Source organism: Ochotona princeps, chromosome 4 (assembly GCF_030435755.1).
Source record: "Ochotona princeps isolate mOchPri1 chromosome 4, mOchPri1.hap1, whole genome shotgun sequence".
NCBI classification, from domain to species: domain Eukaryota; kingdom Metazoa; phylum Chordata; class Mammalia; order Lagomorpha; family Ochotonidae; genus Ochotona; species Ochotona princeps.
The window spans coordinates 54994047-55017262 of NC_080835.1; the positions used below are offsets into that span (position 1 = coordinate 54994047).

Here is a 23216-nt window from a genome sequence, read left to right on the forward strand (position 1 = left end):
GACTGGGATTTTAGAGCTGTCATTCAGATGCTGAAAAGAAGTAAACTGGGTAAAGCAAAAAGGAGCTAAAAAGAGAGTATCTTCCAAGTGGAGGAGATTAGCAATTGGAAGACCAAGGTGAAAGTTATAGAGTCCAAAGGAGGGTTAGAGTGATGATGGAGCAGAGAATGATAGCAGATGAAGCTGGAGAAGTAGGCAGGGACTATACACATAGAGAAGGATTTTACCCAAAGAACAGGGCATGGCATTGCATGACTCTTAGCGCAGTTGTGTTTTAGTAATTCCACTGTGGCTGCAGTAAGAACTGATTGCAGAATAGGCAAGAATATATGTGGGAAGATCAAAGGAGAACCTTCACTATATCCGATTGTGATACTGTGAAATGGGATCATGAGTCAAGAAAACCAGATTAGGAAACTTTTGGAAGATAAAGCCATTGGAATTTGGTGATACTTGAATTTTAAGTATAAAGGGAAAAAGAAATCTCAGGGATGACTTCAGGATTTCTGACTCAGATGAAGTAACTAGATGGATAAAGGTACAGAACACTGAGATAATTGAGGGATACTGGAATGAGACCAGTTTGGTAGAGATGCCTATAAACTGAGACTTACTCATTGCAAGTTTAAGATGTCTTTGAGACATCCATTCTGGATGGATCAATGAGTCTGGTGTTTGCAGGGAAATCCCAGATAGGGATGCACATATGAGGCTGTTGGTAAGTAGCCATGGAAATAATGAAATAAGAGACATGAGAAATAGACAGTACAAGGCAGATTTTACAGAGGGAAGGATTTTACAGAGGAAAGGAGGTACAGAAAAAAACATTCTGTCTGCTGGTTCACTCCTCAAGTGACTACAACGGCTGGAGCCCAGTGGATTCAAAACCAGGAGCCAAGAGTTTTCTGGATCTCCCATGCTGGTGCAGGGTCCCAAGATCTTGGGTCATCCTCCTGAGCCATCATGCTGGGGCTGAGAATCTTCAACTTTTTTTTTTAAGATTTATTTTATTTTCATTGCAAAGTCAGATATACAGAGAGGAGAGGAGGAGAAACAGAGAGGAGAGGAGGAGAAACAGAGAGGAAGATCTTCCATCTGATGATTCACTCCCCAAGTGAGCCGCAATGGCCGGTGCTGTGCCAATCCAAAGCCAGGAGCCAGGAGTTCTTCCAGGTCTCTCTCACGGGTGCAGGGTCCCAAGTCTTTGAGTTGTCCTTGACTGCTTTTCCAGGCCACAGGCAGCGAGCTGGATGGGAAGTGGGGTTGCCAGGATTAGAACTGGCACCCATATGGGATCCCAGCGCATTCAAGCCGAGGACTTTAGCTGCTAGGGCACCATGCTGGGCCCGAATCTTCAACTTTTGAAGGCCAAATAGAGAAGGAGGCATCAGAAAAGGTGACTGAAAGGGAAGAGTCAGAAGAAAAGAAAAAATTTAAGTTTCTTGTAGAATCTGAGTCCCAGCAAAGAGGGATTTTGGTTTGTTTGTGTGTTTTGATTTACTTCTGTTCATCTTACTTGCTTTTTAAGGGGAGGATGTGGCCAAATATATTGGTAATTGGAAATTGCCCATTAGAGTTACTAAACTAGAGATTACTCTGACAGACTTAAAATTATCTTTGATTTAATTTACTTAAAATAAATTATTTATTTGAGAGGCAATAAGAGAGGAGGGAAGGAAAAGAGAGAGGAGAGAGTGCGAGCAAGCTTCTATCCATTGTTTCATTTCTCAAATGGCTGCAATGACCATGACTGGGCCAGGCTGAAGTCAGGCGGCTGGAACTCCATCCTGGTCTCCTACGGGAGTGGCAGGTCCCCAGGTACATGTGCCATCATCTGCTGGTTTCTCAGCAGCATTAGTTAGATGGAAAGTGGAGTAACCCAAACCATCCTCCATTAGGCATGTTAATGTCACAGGTGGGTGCTTAACCTGTTTTTGCACAGTGGCCCCTTTTAAAGTTTAAAATTCATCTTCTGAGTTTTTAATATCGTATGTATACCTCTGATATGCTAGTTTGTATCTAGGGTTTTTTTTTTTTATTCCTTTCCAATCGTAAGCTTCTTGAAAGATTCACATGTGATAGCCACAGTTCTTGGGACATGGCATATGCTTATTAAAAGTAATTTTTTAAAACTTTTTTTAAAGTTTTATTTTTTCTTTTTATTTGGAAAGCAGAATTATAGAGAGAAGAAAAGAGTGATCTTCCATCTGTTGCCTTACTTTCTAAATAACTAAAGCCAGGAGCGTATTCCTGTCTGCCGTGGTGGGTGCAAGAGCTCTAGGGTTTGAGATATCTTCAGCTGTTTCCCAGGACATAAAACAGAGTTGGATCAGAAGTGAAACAGCCAAGGCTTGAACCGACACCCATATGGGATGCTGGTATCACAGGCAGAAGCTTAGCCTACCTTGCCGCAGCGCTGGCTCTTGTTAAAAGTATTTTTAGTTGTGTTGATCAAGATGCTCCTGGGATGCCCACATCACATATTGAAGTGCAGAGGTTTGAGTCCTTTTTCTGGCTCTTGATTCCAGCTTCCTGCTAATGGTGAGTTGGAGGCAAGGAGTGACGTCTCAAGTAGTTTCTTCTCTCCTTTCATGTTGGAGACCCAGGTGGAGTTTTAGGCACTTGGGTTTTGCTAGGTCCAACCCTGGCTACCACAGACATTTGGGGAGTGAATCAGCAGAATACCTCAGTCTTTGTTTCTTAATTTTTTTCTTAATAAATAAATAAATAAATAAATTTGAAGTGGTTATGATTTGATGAAACAGTGGTGGGACTGCTGCTGGTGCTGTGTTTAGCTGTCTCCACACTCTATAGGCACTAAGTTTTTCCTGTAACTGATAACTCACTTTCCATCCAGCATAGTGTGTGGCATGTAGGAATAATAAATATTAATAGCTAGTGTCTGCCACTGCATGTCAAACATTGTTTTAAGAGGCTTACATCCAGTATCGTATTTAATCTCCCAAGAACCCTGGAGCTAGATACTAATAGTTTTTGAGATTTTGAGTGGTCCAGTAACTAATATTTCTTGTGAGTTTGGAACAAGCTCGGGGTGTCGAATAAATGGAGAGCGGAACGTTGGCTTACTGATAGAAGTGGTAAGTGTGGTTGAACCTCTGCAAATTAAGAAGCTTTATTGTAACCAACAGGGTTTTTATGTAATTTATCTCTCTGGAAAGAGCAAAGTGCGTAAAACCAGAAGTTTCCTCTCATAGGAATAAAGTCTGATCCTCCAAGCCCACGGCAGTGTATGTCGGCGTGCTACGGATGGACTTCTGCAGGGCAGAGGGAACAGAGACAGAGCTAAGTCCTCCATGTCCCTTCTGTCTTCTAAACTCACTCCTCAGAGCAGTCAGCTGCTGGTTCCGGGAGGTGTGAGTGGCAGACTCAGGGCTCCTGGGAAGGCTGCTCTCATGACCTTGTCTCCTGGAAAGTAACACCACGTTTTTTCCCTGTGTGGAAATGTAGGAATGTACACTGAAGTGTTTCCCTTGGACAAAAATATATAATATTTATTGAATATTTTTGCAGAATATTATTCTAAATATGTTTTTATATGTATACATATTTTAAAGATTTATTTTCATTAGAAAGGCAGATTTTTAAAAAAGATCTATTTATTTTTATTGGAATGGCAGATTTACAGAGAGAAGGAGAGAAAGAGAAAGATTTTCCACCTGCTGGTTCACTTCCCAAATGGCTTCAACAGCCAGAGCTGAGCCGATCTGAAGCCAGGAGCTTCTTCCACCGTCTCCTACATGAGTGCAGGGTCCCAAGGAGTTTCACCATCCTCTGCTGCTTTGCTAGGCCACAGGCAGGGAGCTGGATTGAAAGTGGAGCATCTCAGACACCAATTGGTATCCATCTCTAAGCACAGTGCACATATGGGATACTACGCTTGGAGGTGGAGGATTAGCAACTGAGCCATTGTGCTGGCCCTTATCTGTTTATTTTGAAAGGCAGAATGATAAAGAGAGAAGGAGAGACACACAGAGACAGACATTTTACATCTGCTGTTTTACTCCCCAAATAGCTAAGATGGCCAGGGCTCATTCAGGCTAAAATCAGGAGCCTCATCTAGACTTTCTGTGTGGGTGATAGGGACCCAAACACTTGTTCCGTCTCCCTCTTTTCCCAAGGGAGCTAAATTGGAAATGGAGCAGCCAAGACTTGAACCAGCACATGTATGGGATGCTGGCATCGTAGGCAGAAGCTTTATTGACTATGCCACAATACTGGTCCCAATTCTTTACTTATTTTTTTTAAGAAAAGACTTATTTAGTTTTTTTTTTGGAAAGGCAACACAACAAATCTTCCGGCCACAGGCTTACTCCCCAGATACTGTATCAGCTAGAGCTGAACTAGGCTGAAGCCAAGAGCCAAGAATGCCATCTAAGTGTCTCCTGTATGGGTGGTAGGAACCCGAGTACTTGGGCCATCATCGGTTGCCTCCCAGGTGCATTAGCAGGAAGCTAGATAGGAATCACAGAGTAGCTAGGACTTGAACCTGGCAATATAAAAAGCTTGTTTATTTTTTAGTGGTTGACTTTCAGTAGAAAAAGGTATAAAATATGGCAGAGTTTATAATTTTATGTCCAAGATAGGGCTGGCTTGTCAATATTTTCTTCTATGAAGCAAAATAAAAGTTGCCACTAAACTTACTATTCTGAAATTAAAGTTCGTGGCCCGTGTGGTGGTGTGGTGAGGTAATCCTCTGCCCTGTGAGGCCGGTTTCCCATGTGGGTGCCAGTTTGTGTCCCGGTTGCTTCTAAGCAGCTCTGTGCTTCTAGCCTGGGAAAACAATGGAGGATGGATGGTCCAGGTCCTTGGGACCCTGCACCCATGGAAAGAAGCTCCTAGCTTCAGATAGGCTCAGCTCTGGCCTTTGGGGCTGCTTATTGAGTGAACCAGCAGATGGAAGATCCCTCTCTTTCTCTCTAAATCTGCCTTTCAAATAAAAATAAACAAACCTGAGAAAAAGATTAAAGTTCATTCCTTAATGCTTATAATTTTGACATCTTAGGACTAGACCAATGGAAATGCTCAATTTGTAAATAAAACCTAATACTGAAGTTTAAGGCTCAAGTTTTACTTTACCTATTTTAGGTAAAGTAACAATGTTTTGTATATAATCATACTGCATGTAATTTGTGTATTTTTAAAACTCTGCTGTTTTAGAAGTGGAGCAGTGGGGTGGAAACCCATGCCCATATGGGATACTGTCTTTGCAGGTGGTGACTTAACCTGTTATGTCTAATGCCACAATGCCTCTCCCAGTTTTAACACTTTTATAGCCATTTGACATTGTTATGATATTTTATGCTATTTTACCAAATTATTTGTTCACAATTGATTGGACAAAAACAAAACAAAAATGATGACAAAACCCCCCAAAAGTGAGTCCTTCCCCACAGAGAATCAGAGAAGCACTGCCCTATTTAGTAGTAAGATAGGCATGGAGGTGTTCAGGTTAACACAGTTAGTGGGGGCACTGATTGGTTTGGGGGGCTGGAGAGAGTTGAAGCTAGAAACAGAATGTAAGTTTCTATTTAATGGAGAAAAAAAGAGAATGAAGGATATAAAGCTTTGTCAACTTGGAAAGAGACAGAAAAGGAAATAGAAAACAAATGGTATGCAGCAGCACATAGTGTGGGTATAACGATGACTTGAAATATATTTGTAATTAAAGAATTGTAGATGGTATCATATCCATATGTTTGCAGCATTTCATAAGCAATTTAACAGATAGGAAAACCATGGGACTTTGACAAGGTTAAATTTTATGAACATGTGCTCTGTACAGAAGAGGTAGCTGTACTTCGGCAGCAGTACTGCAGTATGTTTTAAAGCAGTTTTTGAAGTAGTGCCTGGAATTTATGTTTACCAATTCATTGGCATTCCTCTACATTAGTGGTGACCAGGAGTTTGTGAATTGCTGTACATGATTTTTGTTTGTGTTTAACTGCTGTGAGTGATTATTTTAATACAAATCTTTCCTCTTTCCATGTTCTTTTAAAACATCTTGGCCAAGTTGGATCTCAATGCTGAAATCTGTTTTTTCTTCAGAACTTTCCCCTGTTTATCTGCTTCTCTAAAAGGCTTGACTCATTTCTGTTGAGTTTGTAAGCACCTAGTCAACCTTTCAACTGTTCTCATATACTACCATGGGGAATAATTTATTCTCACGTTTAGAAGTGTGTTTGGAAGCTATTTAATTCACCGAGGGCTTTATTCTGTAACCTCTGCTTGCTGCTATTAAGGAGTGACACATTTATGTTAATTTTGTGTGGTGAAATTTCATTTATTTGGCATACAGATTGTGGCACTCTGGAGTATTTAACTGCAATGCAAAGAGGTGATTGAGCAAGTGATGGTGAAAGTATCTCTAGTTGGAGAGTTATTCATGATTTTTTTTCTGTCAATATGCAGCTGCTATATGCCTACTATTAAAGTAGGTACTATGGAATACAAATGTCTAAAACACAGGTTCATAAACATTTTGCTATAGTTGCTGAGTGGGTAAGATGGCATGTATCTATTAGAAGTCCTCCAGTTTACAGATGGGCTTAGCTTGAAAAAAATTTGTTTTAGTTACTTGATAGGGCAGGGAGAGGGGTTTACTCATATTCAATGATTTGGTCCCCAAATGCTTACAATGGCCAGGACATGGCTGGACTGAAGTTGGGAGCCGGTAACTCAATCCAGGTCACCAAATTGGATAGTAGGAACCCAATCACTTGAGCCATCACCCTTGCCTCCCAGCATCTGTGTTATTAGAAAACTAGGATTGTGAGCTGGAATTGGCATGAAATCAAGGCATCTTGGTGTGGGACATAGGTTGAATAAGCAACCTCCCTGAAGAGTTGTTTTTGATGTCAGTTGTTTGGGTCTTGCAGACCCACATATAGCAAAACCTTTGGTGGTTTGAAGAGCATCTAGGACAAAGTTCTAGTGCTTGAGAAGCTTGAAGTCAGAGTAAATGGAGGTTGGCAAATTAGAGTAGGGGCCCTAGAGAGGGCTTCTAGGTGTAGTTAACTTTTGAGGGGAATAAAAGGGGTGGAAAATAAAAGCCTGTTGGATCTGTTCTTTACACCCAAGAAGCTGGAAGTCGTTCCATCCCAGTTCAGATTGTGTCTTTAATGTACACGTGAAAGATGATCTTTGCCCGAGTTTCCTTTTGGTACTCACCATTTTTTCTGAGGAGCTACTGACAGCTACTTTGGGTCAATGAACAGTTCTAGTGATTAAGAATATGATTTTGGAGTCAGAAGGAAGTGGGCTTAGTTCCATGCCTGCCTGCTACTTACTTACGAGATCCTGAGATGATGGAATTATCTTTGAGCTTATTTCCCCTTATGTAAGTGAAAATAGCAACTCCTACCTTATCCTAAATTATTTTGAGGATTACATATGATAACTTGTATTACAAACCTTGAAAATGGTGAAAGTTTGGTAACAAATGACAAAAATTATTCACTAGGATTCTAAATCCTATGATGAGAAGGACTGTATCGTTGATGCTTACTGCAGCATCAGTGTCTCCCTAGCGTGGTACCTGGCATGGAATTGGTAATTGATGAAATTTTGTTTACTGCATTTAGGAGTATCAGAGATTTGGGAATAAAACCTTGAGGAGTTGGTATGTTTCTTCACCCAAATTTACCTCCCAATCTCACCCCCAACTTCAGTTTTTAAAAACGATTTATTTGTTTGATTTACAGAGCAAGGAATAGACACACACAAAGAGAAAGGAGAGACTTCTATCTGATGATTTACTCCCCAAATGGCTGCAATGGCCAGGGCTGGACTAGGACAAAACTGGGAGCCAGGAGCTTTTTGCAGGTCTCCCATGTGGGTAACAGAGACCCAAGCACTTGCATCATCTGCTGCTTTTGCCAGACTATTAACACGAAGCTGGATCGGAGAAGATGAATTGGCACCTATGCAGGATGCCAGTATTGCAGGTGGCTGCATTACCGACTATGCCACAATACTGGCTGCTTAATTTCAACTGTTGATATATATTTTTAGGTAGGTCATCCTGGCCTAGTAATTCTAATATTGTGATATTGACAGTGCAAATAGCATTAGGCCATTATTAAGGGTTCTTCTCAGACTAAAAACTATAGCAGCAATATCTTTAGAGACCAGTAGATGGCAGTACTTTCTCATTTTACTGGAAAAATCAGCATAGAGCCAGAATCTAAGTCAAAGGAAGAAAACTCTCATGTGATTGAAATAGTGATTTTTAAGTAAGTTTTATGAAATTTCCCATATAACTTGATCATCTCAAGTACATAGTCAAACTGAGACTGCAGATTTAGGGGTGACAATAAGTCTCAGGGTATGTTTTGAAAGGCTGTACCAATGAAAGTTCTCTTTTATATTTTTCAAGGCATGGTACTTCTGAAAAGTAGAAAACCTGAACTCATGTCAGATCTGGTTTGGTGTTAGCTGTATTCCTTTAGCAAATCACTTCTCTTGGTTTTAAGATCTTCTATTAAAAGAAAATCCTTATTAGGTAGTGTACACTGCTGGGAATATTTGAGTTTTCTAGCCCAACACCCTCAATGTATAGATTAAGGAACTGAGGTTCAGGGAACCTTATGACCTATTGAATTTGACCCAACAAGTTAGTTTTATGCTGTAGTTGATAACATATGCATGGGCATACACACAAACTTTAAGAACACATTTATTTATATGAAAGAGTTATGGGAGTGAAAGGAAATGAGAGACTTGTGTGTGTAGGGGGATAGAGAGAGAGAGAGAGAGAGAGAGATCTTCAACTTACTGGCTGAGCCAGGCTGAAGCCAGGAGCCAAGAACTCCATCAGCTCCCCCATGTGGGTGGCACAGAGCCAAGCCCTGGGCTTTCATCTGTTCATTTCTTTGCTATATTAACAAAGTATTGGATCAGAAGTACAGTAGCTGAGACTGGCACTAGCACCTGTGTTGAATGCTTGTGTTGCAGGCAGCTACTTAATGTGCTATGCCACAATAGTCTCCTACCTCATCATGTGTTACTATATATATTTTCATAGTTAGTTAATGTTTAAAGATTTGCCTATAAGTCATTTTGAATCACATCCTTGCAACAATTGGAAAAATGCTGGTCAGCTATTGTCATTATTTGCTTTATAAGTAAATTGAATTACAGACTGGTAAAGTGACTTAGTCATTTCTGTGTTGTGACTTACCACTTTCTCTTTGCTCCTTTTGAGTTTACTTCTCTTAGTTGGTGTGTCAGTTTATTACAGTTCTTGGATGGTGTATCAGTTCCCTTTTTGAGAGGTTCCAAAGTGCATCTTAAATTTGTGTCTCTGAACACTAAGCTCAGATCAAGCATCTAATAGGTATCTGTATATAGATGTGATTGTTACAGGATTTGTAGCAAGGTGTATCTTATAATTGTCAAGTAAATGACAGATGTGAGGCTGAGCTCAAGGCAGAATCAGGATCAGAATGTTGCTCTCTATATACATATACTTTATTCATTAAACCATGTTAGTTATTAAAAGGTGATAGCTAGGTGCTTTTCTTCATTTAGTTTTCAGAAATTATTGTTTATTTTTAATTTTACTTGAAAGATAAGCAGAGATATCCTGCCCACTGAAGTACCCGTAACTGCCGGGGCTGGTCTACACTGAAGCCGGGAGCCTGGAACTCCCTGTGGGTCTCCCATGTGATGGCAGAGCCCGTGTGCTTGGGCCACCAGCTGCTGACTGCCACGGTGTGCAGTAGCGGGCAGCTGGAGTCAGAAGCAGTGCCAGTGTTCACACCAGCACTTTGATAGGGAATGTGGGCACCCAAGTGGCATTTTAGCTGCTCTCTGCCCCTCATTGCTTATTTGATTTTTTTGGGGGGGGAGTTCTTCTACTATTCAGTTTCACTAGCTTTGATTAAATACTGTTTGAGATCTCGTCTTTAATTCATAGCCAATCAGGTGGGCAGTTATTTGTATTTTTATTTTCAAGGTGAAGATATGAAAAACTAGATTTTCACTTAGATAGATTTATTTATTTAGATTTTTGTTTAGTTAAAATAATCACCACTTCTTCTTGGTAGTCCTACTAATGCATATTCACTTCTTTGCAGGTCGCACTGCACATCTGCTTATACTCTGTAAGCAGAACACTCAGAAGTAGGGATGAAGTGTCCCAAGTAGAGCCTGTATTTTAAGAACAGAGAGCTCCAGATGGTATCATTTTTGTCCAGGTGTTTTAGTGTATCATCAGAGAGAAGTTGAAAAAATCGTAAAATAACTTGTTCCTATATACATTTTATTCAGTATTTTGTCCCCTCCATTCCGTTATTCCACAACAGAAGAAGCAAAGACCAGGCAGATCCTCAGGTATTGCTTTAATAGCTGCTTGATGATAAAATAGTGCCTGAACCCAGTTCAAATTTGGGATAAAACTTTTCTTCTGATATGTTGGAGACGGTGTGGCTCCTAGTAGTAATAGTATTACATTGGGTAGTAATTACACAGTATTGCAAAGCACGTATTCTAGTCAGAGACTATGCCAGGTACTTAATCTGCCTTTATGTAACAGCTCCCTGAGGGTAGTCACGATCTTCACTGTTTGAGGTTATAGCCTGGGAGGAAACCCTGCACAGCCAGTGAGCAGTAGATCCAGGTTTCAAACCCAGGTCTGACTCGCTTGAAGACTTATTTTCTTACTCTATGTGACATGGCATCTCTTTCTTTCTTTCTTTCTTTCTTTCTTTCTTTCTTTCTTTCTTTCTTTCTCTCTCTCTCTCTCTCTCTCTCTTTCTTTCTTTCTTTCTTTCTTTCTTTCTTTCTTTCTTTCTTTCAAGATTTATTTGTGTTTATGGGAAAGGCAGATTTAGAGAAGGAGAGACAGAGAGAAAGATATTCTATCTGCTGGTTCACTCCCCAAGTGGCCACAACTGGCAAGCTGAGCTGAGCCAATCAGAAGACAGGAGCCAGGAGCTTCTTCCCAGTCTCCCATGCACATGTAGGGTCTACCATCTCTACCTTTGGTCACAGAATGCACCCAAACATTGGGTCTCCACAGTTAATCAGAGGTATTCACTAGATGTGCATTGTTGAAATCAAATGAGAGACCACCGGGCAAGCACTTTGAATGATCTAATGTGCTTTATTCTACAGACTTGGGTATTTGTTATTGTAGTGTGGGCATGCAATGCCGTGAGACCACCAGCCTACCAAAGTCCACGGAGGTTCCATGCATTAGTCACTATATTTGGCTTCCCTCTGAGCTTTCCTCCCCTCCCTGTTCTTTTCTCTTGGATCAAATTAACTCTTGACAGATGTTTGGAAAATCGTCTTATCCTGTAATTCATATTTATAAATCCTGCTGCTACAGTGTGGTCCCACTCTCTCTCTTCATTGAAGCCAGAGAATAATCTGGGAAAATGCCACGTTTCCTGTTATGAATTTGGAGGATCTTGTCTTCTTAGCACAACTCTTGAGCTTTTGAGTATTTTAATACTGGATCATTCAAAGCCAAGAATGGTTATGCATATAGATGTTTTAGATTCTTGAGAAGTAAACAGAGACAGAACTCTACAGTTGCTCTCACTGGGGGAGTCAGAGTTTGAAATTTTGAAAACCTGCTTTTACTCTGCTTTTTAAAATTTGTGATGAGAGTCTTCTTGTCAGTAAGTCAGTCTCAGTGTAAATTGTTCCATACTGCAGGGAATTCCTTCTCTGTCCCCTATGCCTGTGATGCTGGCCAACATGTTACTTCTTGTGCCTTCTCTCACTTCTGTCTAGTTGTGTGAATGTGGTTTCTTTGTATTAGGGCCAGTGATTTTCTAGGGTTGAGATGATGCTTAATCATGTTTGCAGTCCCAGGATTAACAACAGACTTTGCTTAGTGAGTATTTTTTCCATGAGTGAAGGAAATCTGCCAGGATCACATTGTTCCTTTCTCTTTTCTAAAACTAGAATTTTCTCTTATGAGCTTATTAGTAGGCTTGTTTTCAGTCTTCTCATCATTAAGTAGCATTGAAGATACTTAGTCTGTTTCATTCTTGGGAGAGCGTGAGTGTAGCCATGATTGTTTTCCAAGAGCACAATGGAGTGTCAGCAAGAGTCTCTATCCCCATGGACTTGAATTTAAAAAATCAATTTTAGTTTTGAGATCTAGATACCTTTGCTGAATAATATTCATATTGCTCACTGCTTCTCACTGTTTTGAGGGGAGGAAATCATTGTCTCAAACCCCCAGCCAACCCCGGGGGCACGCATAGCATCTGAGGAGAGGTCTCACCTCCCTCCTTAACAGCTCGGCATCTGGGCTTCATCTGAGCTCGCAGGCGGAGGGGGTGTTGCAGCTTGCAGATGCTGAACAGAGATCCTTGCTTAGTTTTTCTCAGTTTAAACTTGGCCAGCACTTAAAAGGGCATTAATCTCCTTGAATATATACACATGGGAACCGAGGCTGTCTGTGGCTTCATCAGGTAGCTATTTTAGGAGTAGTCATACAAATAAATACTGTGTTTTTCAAAAGCATATGCCAGCTGTATCTGAAAATGTGTGTAGGTAGTAGGATGAGCCCTGTTTCGATTTGTTTTTCCTTGTCTATCCTGCTTTCTTTCAAAGCTCTCTTGCAGTTTGGAGGCTAACATGTAGAGCATTGTCGAGTCCTGCTGAAAACAGCTTTCATTGTCATCCTTAAGCTGCTGTCCCAAGGCTTCCATTGAGCCTTTATTCTTTTCCTTAACACATTGTACTTGGATGAGACTGTGATCCCGATTCCTCCTGGGTCTGCATCTGCTCTCAAGATATCTGTATATGTAGACTGGTGTCAAATGATGTTTCAAAATCACACCCAGCCTACATGGCTCAACCTGAGCTCAGTTCTCCCTTTCTTTGCTCAAGAAAACTTTCTGTTGGGGACCCCTGTTGTAGTTCCGTGAGTGAAGTCATCACTTGTAATACCAGTCTCCTATAGGGGCCCCAGTTCATATTCCTGCTGCTCCACTTCCAATACAGCTCCCTGCTAATGTGCCTGGGAAAAGCAGCACAAGATGGTCCAACTGCTTGGAGCCCTGTCACCCACATGGGAGAGTTGGATAAAGCTTCTAGCTCTTGACTTTAACTTGGCTTAGCCCTGGCCATTGCAGCTATTCAAGGAGTGAAGCAGCAGATGGAAAATCTTTGCTTCTCTCTCATTTCTCTCTCTTTCTGTAAGTCTGCATTTCAAACAAATAAACCTTAAAAACAACCCCCCCAAAACCTTCTGTTGAGTATGTTTTGGGTCCCAGTGGGTTAACTACTTCTTGAGACACTGGCATTCAGCATGAGGGCTTGTTGAAGTCCTGGTTGCTCCACTTAATCCACCTCCCTGATAATACACCTGGGAAAGCAATAGAAAATGACCAAATGCTTGGGTCCCTGCCACCCATATGATACCTGGGATGTTCTGGCCTGGCTTCATACTCGCCAAGCCCCAGCAACAGGAGATGTTTGGGGAGTGAATCAGTGCATGGAAGATCTCTTTCTGTAATCGTGCCTTATTAATTAAAAAAGAAAGCCATGCACTCCTATGTTCATAGCAGCACAATCAGTAATTGCAAAAACATGGAAGCAGCCAAAATGCCCATCAGCAGAGGATTGGATAAGAAAGCTATGGTTCGTCTACTCCATGGAATACTACTCAGCTATTAAAAAAAATAAAATGCAGTTCTTTGTGGCCAAATGGGCCAAACTGGAAACCATAATGCTAAGGGAAATGAGCCAGTCCCAAAAGGTTAAATACCACATGTTTGCGTTAATTTAAGATGATATGATGTTATGTATAACATGTTATGTTATGTATGTTATATGGTGTGTATAAACTAAAATTGAAATGTCAATGAGGTGGTCACAGAAGGTGGTTAAGAACTCGCATTTACTTTTAACATATTGGTTACTCATTACTATGTCAATTAATTCCATAATGATGTAAATTGTTGCTGATGGTATGTTGGAGCTTTTAATTGATCGGGATGATACTCTGCTGGCTCTGTCTTCAGACCAGAGAGGGTATACCTAAGAAGCCATTGAACTTGACTGGACAATAAGATGCTGGACTCTATGTTTGGTATATGCTTGCAATGTGGGAATCTCAACTGAACTTGAGCTGTGGTTATGCAACAAGGTGGAGGAATCCACCATGGTGGGAGGGTTTGGGGAGGGGTGGGAGAATCCAAGTACCTATGAAACTGTGTCACATAATACAATGTAATTAATGAATTAAAAATAAAAAAAAAAATAAATCTAATTGATATATATATATAAAAAGAAAGCCAATACAAAACTCCTGTCATGTGCCTAAATTCAGAACAGGGGAGTCATCCTGGGTCCCTTTCATTTGGAATCACTGCTGCGATGGCTGCTGAAAAAATACCACTATCTTTCCTGATTCTTGACAACATAGCCACATTTCCTCAATGCTGCTGATGTCCATCCTTTTTTTTTTTTTAATCACATTGCGTTTGTTTGCCTGTCTGCCTTCCTTCCTTCCTTTTTTTCCTTCTTTCTTTAAAAAAAAAATTTATTTTTGATGATGTTTACGTAGTTGATCCAGGTGGGAAGGATCAGGGGTTTGGAAAAAGTGGGTGTGATCATTGTTTCTAAATTTGCTATTTCTTCCTGTTTCTGGGGGAAGGGAGGAGATAAGGGGAGGAGCCATACCCAGCCCCTCAATTGCCCCAGTCCCTGGAGATGGGGCATGGCCACCCAGTGTCATCCCAGGGTCCCAATCTACTGCATGTTCCGAGGGTTCTGCCAGGTGCTTTATATCATTCTGAAATGCTCTCGATCTGTGATCTATTTCTAAACACCCCATCCTTAAGAGTTTCCTGTTTTGGGGCTGGTGTGATGGCCTTAGCATGCTAATCTTCTACCTGCAGTGTTGGCATCCCATATATGGACACCAGTTCATGTCCTGGCTGTCTCACTTCCCATTCAGTTCCCTGCTTGTGGCCTGGGAAAGTGGTAGAGGATGGCCAAAAGCCTTGGAACCCTGTACCTACTTAGGAGACCCAGAAGAAGTTCCTGGCTTCTAGCTTTGGATCAGCTCACTCTGGCCATTGAGGCCACCCGGGGAAGTGAACCAGTGGATGGGAGAACTTTGTCTCTCCTCTCTGTAAAATCGAATCTGCCTTCAATAAAAGTAAATATATTTAAAAAGAAAAGAAAAAAAAGGGTTTCTTGTGTTGAAATATGTCATTTCAGTGTTGGCTTAGACACTGGCAGATTCTCTGTCCTATCCCTTCTAGCTAATTTTGCTTCTCCCTTAGGGGCTGCCCTGACACCTTGCATCGTGTTGTCCTTGTCATGGACTCTTGTCCTTTCATATTCCTGTTGCCTGTTAGCTAGTGTCCCTTTCTTGCCAGTGCGTGGTGTCAGGAAGAGTGACTGTCTGCATCACTAACTTGTTAGTATTGCTTAGCACTCTGTCGGGCACATATTAATAGTTGAATTAAACGTTTGTTGGAGGAACTGCATGAAACCCAGTAGGAGCAGATTAATAGAAAATCTTGTCATTAATAAAAATTTGTTGTTGGATGACTTTATTGCCATCCATGGTGTAGTCTGTTACTATAAATTCTGGTTGCCTTCATCCTGGTGGCTTCTTTCCTTTTCTGCACAAACACCTGTTACAGGTGCTTCTAAACTATTATACTTTAAATGACACTCATTTTTCTCTCTTGGCTTGATTTCCCTTCTGATTTTCCACATCTTTACTATTTTTTCCATTTGTCCAGGTCCCGAATCTTACAGTCTGTTTTGACTGATCTCTTTCTTTTATCTACTTATGCAGTTAGTCACTGGACTCTGGAGTTTTTTTTTTTTTTTGAAATAACCCTGGTTTCCATGGCTACTTTTCCATCTCTGTTGCCATAATCCAAGCTTGGACTGGCATCCCCTAAGGACTGGATTTCTGCAGTAGTTTTCCTGGTGGGCATGTAGACTTTCATCTTTTTGTATCCACTGAGTCTCACTCAGTGCTGCCGGATGAATCTTGTTAAAGTGTACATTAACAAGAATCTACTACACAAAGTAGATTCTGGGTATCTGCTGAATGTGTCTAAATCTCTTACCTGCTACCTGCTTTCCTTCTCCTTAGCACCCCAGAGTCAGTCAGTCTGTCTTGTTACTTCTCTCTGTTTTCATTAACATTGTTACTGACGCAGGTTCAACTCGTTATATCCTGTATGTGTGGATTTTTAATATTATCCATCAGGTACCAGTAACACTTAATGTACCTGGGCTTTCTGTATTGTATCTGTCATTCCCAAAGTAGCCTTTCTCAAATGCATCTCTGATTATTCCTCTACAATGTCAGAAATGCTTCACAAGTCTTTTCTGTTAGCCTAGAAGGCTTTCTGTGCTCCGGCTCCCCTGGAACCCATTTCTCTCTTATTCAGTGGTATTTTCCACTATTTTCTCCTCTGGAGTTCCCAGGATTTTCCACATCACTGAAGCTGAACAATTTGAGCCACTATTTAATAATCCTGAATACAGTTTGTGGTTTCCCACTGTCATGCTTTGGCTAAAGGTGTTCTGTCTGTGTGGAATTTCCCTTCTTAGCCATTTAGCTTTTCAGTACTACTTACTGCATCCCCAGTCCTCCCACCATCACCATTGTTGAGGTACCCACCTACACTAGCTGGAGTCTTTGGCACACCTGAAACCTCATTGCTTTTGGAATTTAATCTTTCTTATGGTACCGTTGTATTATTCACTTCACTTGCAACCTTATCTGGGTTGTACAGGTTATGTGGATGGTTAGTAGCATTTGACTAATGTTCTTTATGTATTAGGTGTTCAGTAAGCACTGCAATAGTTAATTATGTGGCTCTTATTGTTTGCATAGGTTAATCTTTCTAACTGGGTTCTTTCTATGTAATTTTGTATTTTTAATGAAGTTAAGGAACGTCTTGTGACTTTTGTCATAGTTAAAAACTCAAAATGTACAGTAATGTGTTTTGAAAAGTGACTCATCCAATGAGTTAGTCTAGGGATAAGCAAACTATAGTCTCACATATTTTTGTATGATCCATGAGCTCACAGTGGTTTTTTTATTGAAACCATAAGGTTTAGAAAGCACAAATGAAGAAGAATGTGTGACAGAGATGACATAAGACCCACAAGACCTAACATTATTACTAACTGGCCCTTTATGGGAAAAGTTTGTTGAGTACAGATCAGGAAGTACACCTGGTTTGCCTGGCCATACTCCTGTGCATTGGATATGTCAAATTATCTGTTTCTCCGAGTAGTTTAATAGACATTCACCAGACTAGTGCCTATTCCCTTCCCTGAAAAAGAACTGTCAGGCTTGGCCTCAGAAGAATTTTGAGTGACATGTAAATCTCTTCTGGGCTCTTTGGCACTTGGCAGTATCTCCTTCAGATAACCAGATACAAATGGGCCGTTTCTTCCCATTATGCTCCTTTGTCAGGGACCTGTCAAGATCGCACATCTGGGGAAGTTAGATGTCATTCAGGACAAGGCTCTTGGCATATTTCAAGAATGTTAATTGCCAAGTGACGGCTAAAGCAGAAGGGCTTAATAATGCCTGTAAGTTGCCTTAAATGTACATGGGCCCAGGACTGTAGAATTGGAAAAGGTCTTAGAGATCATCAAGTATGGGGTGGTTCTTAAGAACTTGGGCTGTGGAGCCAGACTGCATGGCTCTTCTACTTAATCCTCTCTCTGTCTCAGTTTCCTCACCTTGACAGTGGGGATAATAATAGTGTCTGTTTCACCGTGCTTTGTGAATATTCAGTGTGTCAGCATTTCACATACTGACAGGTCAAATATTAACATTAACATGTAAAACACAGTGCTGTCTGGCACACTGTAAACACTCATAGGTCTTGTTTGTATTGCTGTCAACTTTTATTATTTTTATCAGTACTATTTGAATTTCAGTTTAAGTAAGCTTGTACAAATTTTTAATTCCATTTCACTTGAAAGAACGTGACAGAAAGTGACAAGAGATCTTCCATCTGCTGGTTCACTTCCCACAGGACTGAACGGATTTTCCTCACTTACGTGACATGCAGTATGGATGAAAACCTGGACCCTGCTCAGTTGAATGTTTTTTAGGATGTGTTGTTTTTGCTTGGATGTTAGTGAATGTGGATGAATTGTTAATAGGCAGAAAAAAAATACTGTAGTTGCTTTTTGCACGAATATTTTCAAATGCTAAATAGAACACCAGTAATCATTTCTCCAGGGCATTTGTAATCTCTTCCTAGTGTCCTTTATTGCTTGGATTATGTAGCCAATGTATGGCTCTGTCGTCATCTATGTAGGTTTCATAGCCAACTCTTTGTTCTTGAAAGCCAGGTAAAATTATTCTGTCTAGTACATACAGTTTTGTGGCATTGGGTGCATTTATAGTGTTACGTATTATCCAAATTGGAAAATGTTTTCTTCATCATGAAAGAGAACTCTGTAGCTGTTAAGGAGTCCCTCTTCATTACCCCTGCCTCCCAACCCCTGAAAGACACCAGTCTGCTTGCCATTCTATGCATTCTATACATTTGCCTTTTACATGTAGGCAATTTACATAAATGGGATTATAATACCCGACATTTTCTGTTATGAGGTGCATTCACATGTCACGTGTATCTGTACTTCATTCCTCTTTAGCATCACGTACTATCCCATTGCATTGAAATACCACATTTAATTTAGCTGCTTATCTGTTGGTTTGTACAGGTGGGCTGTTTCTAGCTTTTGGCATTGTGAATAGTGCTGCTGTGAACATAGGCGCACCAGTATTTGTTGGAGTGCCTGTTTTCAATTCTTTTAACTTTGTGTTTAGTAGCGGAGTTGCTGAGTCATAATTCTATTTATCTTTTTGAGAAATTGTCAATGTCTTTTCCACCGTTGTTGACTATCTATCTATCTATCTATCTATCTATTTATTTATTTGTTTATTTTAGCAAAAGTACATGAGGGCTCAGGTTTCTCCACTTCTTTGTATTTATTATATGTATGTTTGTGTGTATTTTAGTCATCTTGGTGGTTACGAAGTAGTGTTTCTTTGTGGGTTTACACTTTCTAATTTTCTTTCTTTCTTTTTCTTTTTTTTAAATAAAATGTGTCTTCAGGTTTTCCCCTCCCCTAGTTTTCAGTTTGGTTGTTTTTGTTTTGTTGTCAAAATGTAAGTTTATATATTCAGAGTATCATTAGACTTTCATCAGATATTTGATTTGCCAAAAAATGTTTTCATTCTAGAATGATTTCCCAGTTTCTTTGCACGTATTATCATGCAGTCATTCTTGCCCTCTTGGCTGCCCCACTCCTAGATGGCCTTGACTGCCAGGACTGATCCAGGTAGAGGCCAGGAGCCCAGGACTCGGTGTGGGTCTTCTATGTGGTGTCAGGGCCCCGCGTACTGAGCCATGACCTGCTGCCCCCTGGTGTGCATGTCGGCAGGAAGCGGGAATCACAAGCAAAGCTAGGGCTTGAACATTGCACTCTGGTGTGGCAAAGGAGCATTTTTATTTTAATGAACATTTTAATTGTTGTGCCAAACACCATTCCTGACTTTTTACTTTTTAATAGTTCTTCCTTTCTCCCTCACCTTGGGCCCTGGAAGTCACCCTTCTACGTTCTATTTTTGTAATTGACTAGTTTAAGAACCTCAAATAAGTGGGATTATGCAGCATTATCCTTTGACTTATTTCATGTAACATCATATACTCAAGGTTTATCTGCATTATAGCATGTGCCAGCAATTCTTTCCTTTGAATGCTATTTTGCTGTATGAATACACTACTTTTTTAAATCCATTTTTTCTGTGGACTTGTGTATTGGTCTTTCCTTAAGATGTTGTAATTGACATTGCTATGGCTTAACAAATATCTCTTTGAGAACTTTTAATTCTTTTGGATATGCATGCAGTAATAGTTGCTGGGTTATATGGTATAGCATGTTACTAAACATTTTTGCCAGTATTTTATTTTATTGTATTTCCTTCCTTTCTTTCTTCCTTTCTTCCTCTCTCCCTCCCTCTCTTCCTTCCTTTCTTTTCATTTTTCTTTCATTTTTGCTTTCTTTTTCTTCCTCCTTTCTTCCTTCCTTCCTTCTTTCCTTTTTCTTGTTCTCTCTCATAACTAGTAGAATTCACCAAATTATCTGGTTCTGGACTTTTTTTTCTAGCACTCATAATTACTAATCCAATCTTTATTTCTGTTATACAACTATTCAGATTTTCCATTTTTCCCCTTTTGGTGGTTTGTATATTCTTAGAAATTTCCATTTGACTTAGCTTATCTGATTTGTCGGCATGCAATTCTTCATGTTTTCTTCAATAATCCTTTTTATTGCTGTAAGGGTAGTGATTCCTGTTTCTATTCCTGATTTTAATTATTTGAATCTACTTTCTTTTCTTTTTGTCATTTTAAGTTAAACTTTGTCTATGTTGTTGATCTTTCCAAAGAACTGACTTTTGTTTTTGTTGATTTTTCTGTTTTCAGGAAGTCTTTATTCTTTGTATTTATACTGGCATTATAGCAGGTGCTTACTGTGGTGCTTTTTATGTACTTTTCGCTTTACAAATATTAATCTTTTTAATTTCAGAAAACATTTGTGAGGTAGATGCTCTCCTCATCTGTATTTTACAGATGGAAAATTGTAAAACAGTGAAACTCATGGAGTTATAACCCTTGCTTAGAATTACAGACCTGTTATACTAACGACAAGGATAGAAATCCTGGTGATGAGGGCCACTAGTTTTTCTTAGCTACTGTTGTTCCATCTTTCTTAAATGGTGGATATGCCTGTTCTCTTCTTCTTATGGAAATGGTGCTATATTCTCTTTAAAACCATGCTTTCTCCTCTGTATCCCTGAGTGGAGATGTTTATTTTTCATATCCTAAATAGAACTTGGAATACATTATTCCCACAAAAACTATATCTAATAGCTAGGCACAGTTGAAAATACTGTTAGTACTCTTCTTTAGTCACATAATATATTCAGAAGACTTCTGGAGATTCCTGGGGAATTTTCTGCAATTTGTAATGAAAAACATTGTTTATGTAAGAAACATGTTTTCTTTAAATGTTCTTACCTGAAAGATTAGACTTCAGCTATGTGAAAATTACACTTTACTCTTCGGAATCTCTAAAATTTTAAGTTAAGTATTTATAAGTTATTTTTTTTAAAAAGCAAAAGTGATTAATTTGTGCACAGATTTTGTTTTGACTAATTTGTTGATTAATGTCTTTCAGGGTTACTCAAATGCTCAGAAGAATAATCTTCAGGTGGATCAGAACTGTGTTCGCAATTCTTACGATGTCTTCTCTTTGCTACGGTAAAAAGCTTCTTTGGTGTCCTCCTGAATTCTACAGAATCTTCCTCATTTTGAATTTGGGACATTTCAAATGTGAGAAAGTGTGCCAGAGCTTTAGAAGCTGTTATTCAGGCTTAGCAGATTGAACTGAAGCCTTTCTAAGCCACAGCGATTCAAGCTTATCTCTTTCACAAGGTTTTTGGAAAATCATTTCCTCTTTCTGGGTACTGGGAAAATTGATAAAACCAGTGATCTTGAAGTAGGCCCATGAACTGTGTTCTGGCATCCTGTGTTCTAAAGAGCAGCACTCAGAAGTGCACAGTTTCGACTCACTGAAGTCTTAACAGCTACAGGGTCACTGGAAAACTCCCTAACAGTCCCAGACATGGCTTCAAGCTTTGACCTGCTGTTCATCTTGATAGAATCATGTTTGACAAACCAAAGGAGCTTTGTATGAATCTAAAGTTCAGAGGCCTAAATGTCTCAGCTTGGTATTTTCATAATGTCTGGGCTTAATTTTGCAAGATTTTAAAATTTGGCTTTAATTTTGAATGCGGTAGATCATCAAGGAAATTTTCCCAGGGGGCAAGCTACCAAAATAAATGCAATTGAAAATAAAGTTAACAGTGACATTCAACCAGTGTTCACCCTCCTCAGACAGATTGTTCATTGACATTTGATTTTGGCAGTATTTTTCTAATGTTGACATAACACTTCATAAATTTCAGACCATTAGACATGCTCTATGTATCTACTGGGGGAAGAGTCAGAAAGATGACTGGAGAAGTGGTTATTTTATAAGTATTATAAAATTGGCCTTTCCTTTTTAAATGCTGAATCGTGTGCATGATGAAATAGAGTTTAGTGTCATGGACTGTGCAAATTACTCTTAAGAGACAGTGACTTTGACTACAGTAATCACTTGATGTGTGATGACTTGCCTCTTATCTGAGAGATGCCTTCACCTTCACTGCTAAGAACTTGGGAAGGAGAACCTTTTTTTCTGCCAAGGGCCATTTGGATACTTAGAACATGATTCATGGGCCGTACATAATGATCAGTGTAAAAATTAGCCTGTTATAGCTTTATTGAATTTCAAGTCCCAGTTGTGGTTGCCTTGGCAAAACCAGAATAAATGAATTTGTAGGGCTTATATGACCCATGGACCAGATGTTCCCCATCCTGGCTTAGAATATAGGCCATAGCAGACAGGATTTGGTAATTAGAGAGTGGAAATGGAAAGTAAAAGTTGTGTGTGTTGTGTGTATACCTATACACACAACACACACACACACACACACACACACACACACACACTCACACCTATTCAGTTTGGGCCACATGGACTATTAAACCTTGAAAAGAAGAATGTCCAGAAATAGTTTTGAATTTTAATAAACTACTAATATTTCTTGCCCCATTTCCTTCTGTGAGATGAGAGTGTAAGTGCTGTTATTTTGAAGATACTTTATAAAAATAAGATTGTGTGATCTTACTAGAAAAACTGATAGAACTCTAAAAAAAAAGCTACCATGTGAGAGAAGAAAAGGATTTGGAAGAATAGTGCAGCATTAAGGAAGCTAAAATAGAATGGTTTTAAGGGATTTTGAAAGCTTTGTGATAAAACGGAACACTAGTTACTGAAGAAAGACTGTTTGATCTTGTGAAGCATTGTGATGTTATAAGAAAGTAGATTTTACCTGGTGACCTGCTTTTAATGATCTCTGCTTCATCCTAGTTAATTTAACTTTTATAATCCTTCTAAAAGGTGAAAGCAGTGATGCTAAGAATTTACCTTATTTATGAGCATATCTGTGATATTGTTCTCCTAGAAGCTTTTGTTTTTGTGATTAGGCAGTAGTGTAGCCTTTGTGTGAAGTGTAGAATCTGCAGTCAGTAGGCGCACCAAATTCCAGAGTG

At 39.7% G+C, this 23216-nt stretch overlaps 1 protein-coding gene across 3 annotated transcripts in view; it reads left to right on the forward strand.

The window, feature by feature from the left end:
* Positions 1-23216, forward strand: part of UVRAG (UV radiation resistance associated) — a 312534-nt gene that overhangs the window by 83057 nt on the left and 206261 nt on the right. For all 3 annotated transcript variants that reach the window (XM_058663602.1, XM_058663603.1, XM_058663601.1), the window contains exon 6: positions 21235-21317. In XM_058663602.1, coding sequence (XP_058519585.1) covers positions 21235-21317 — 83 coding nt within the window. The remainder of the gene's footprint in view (positions 1-21234; positions 21318-23216) is intronic.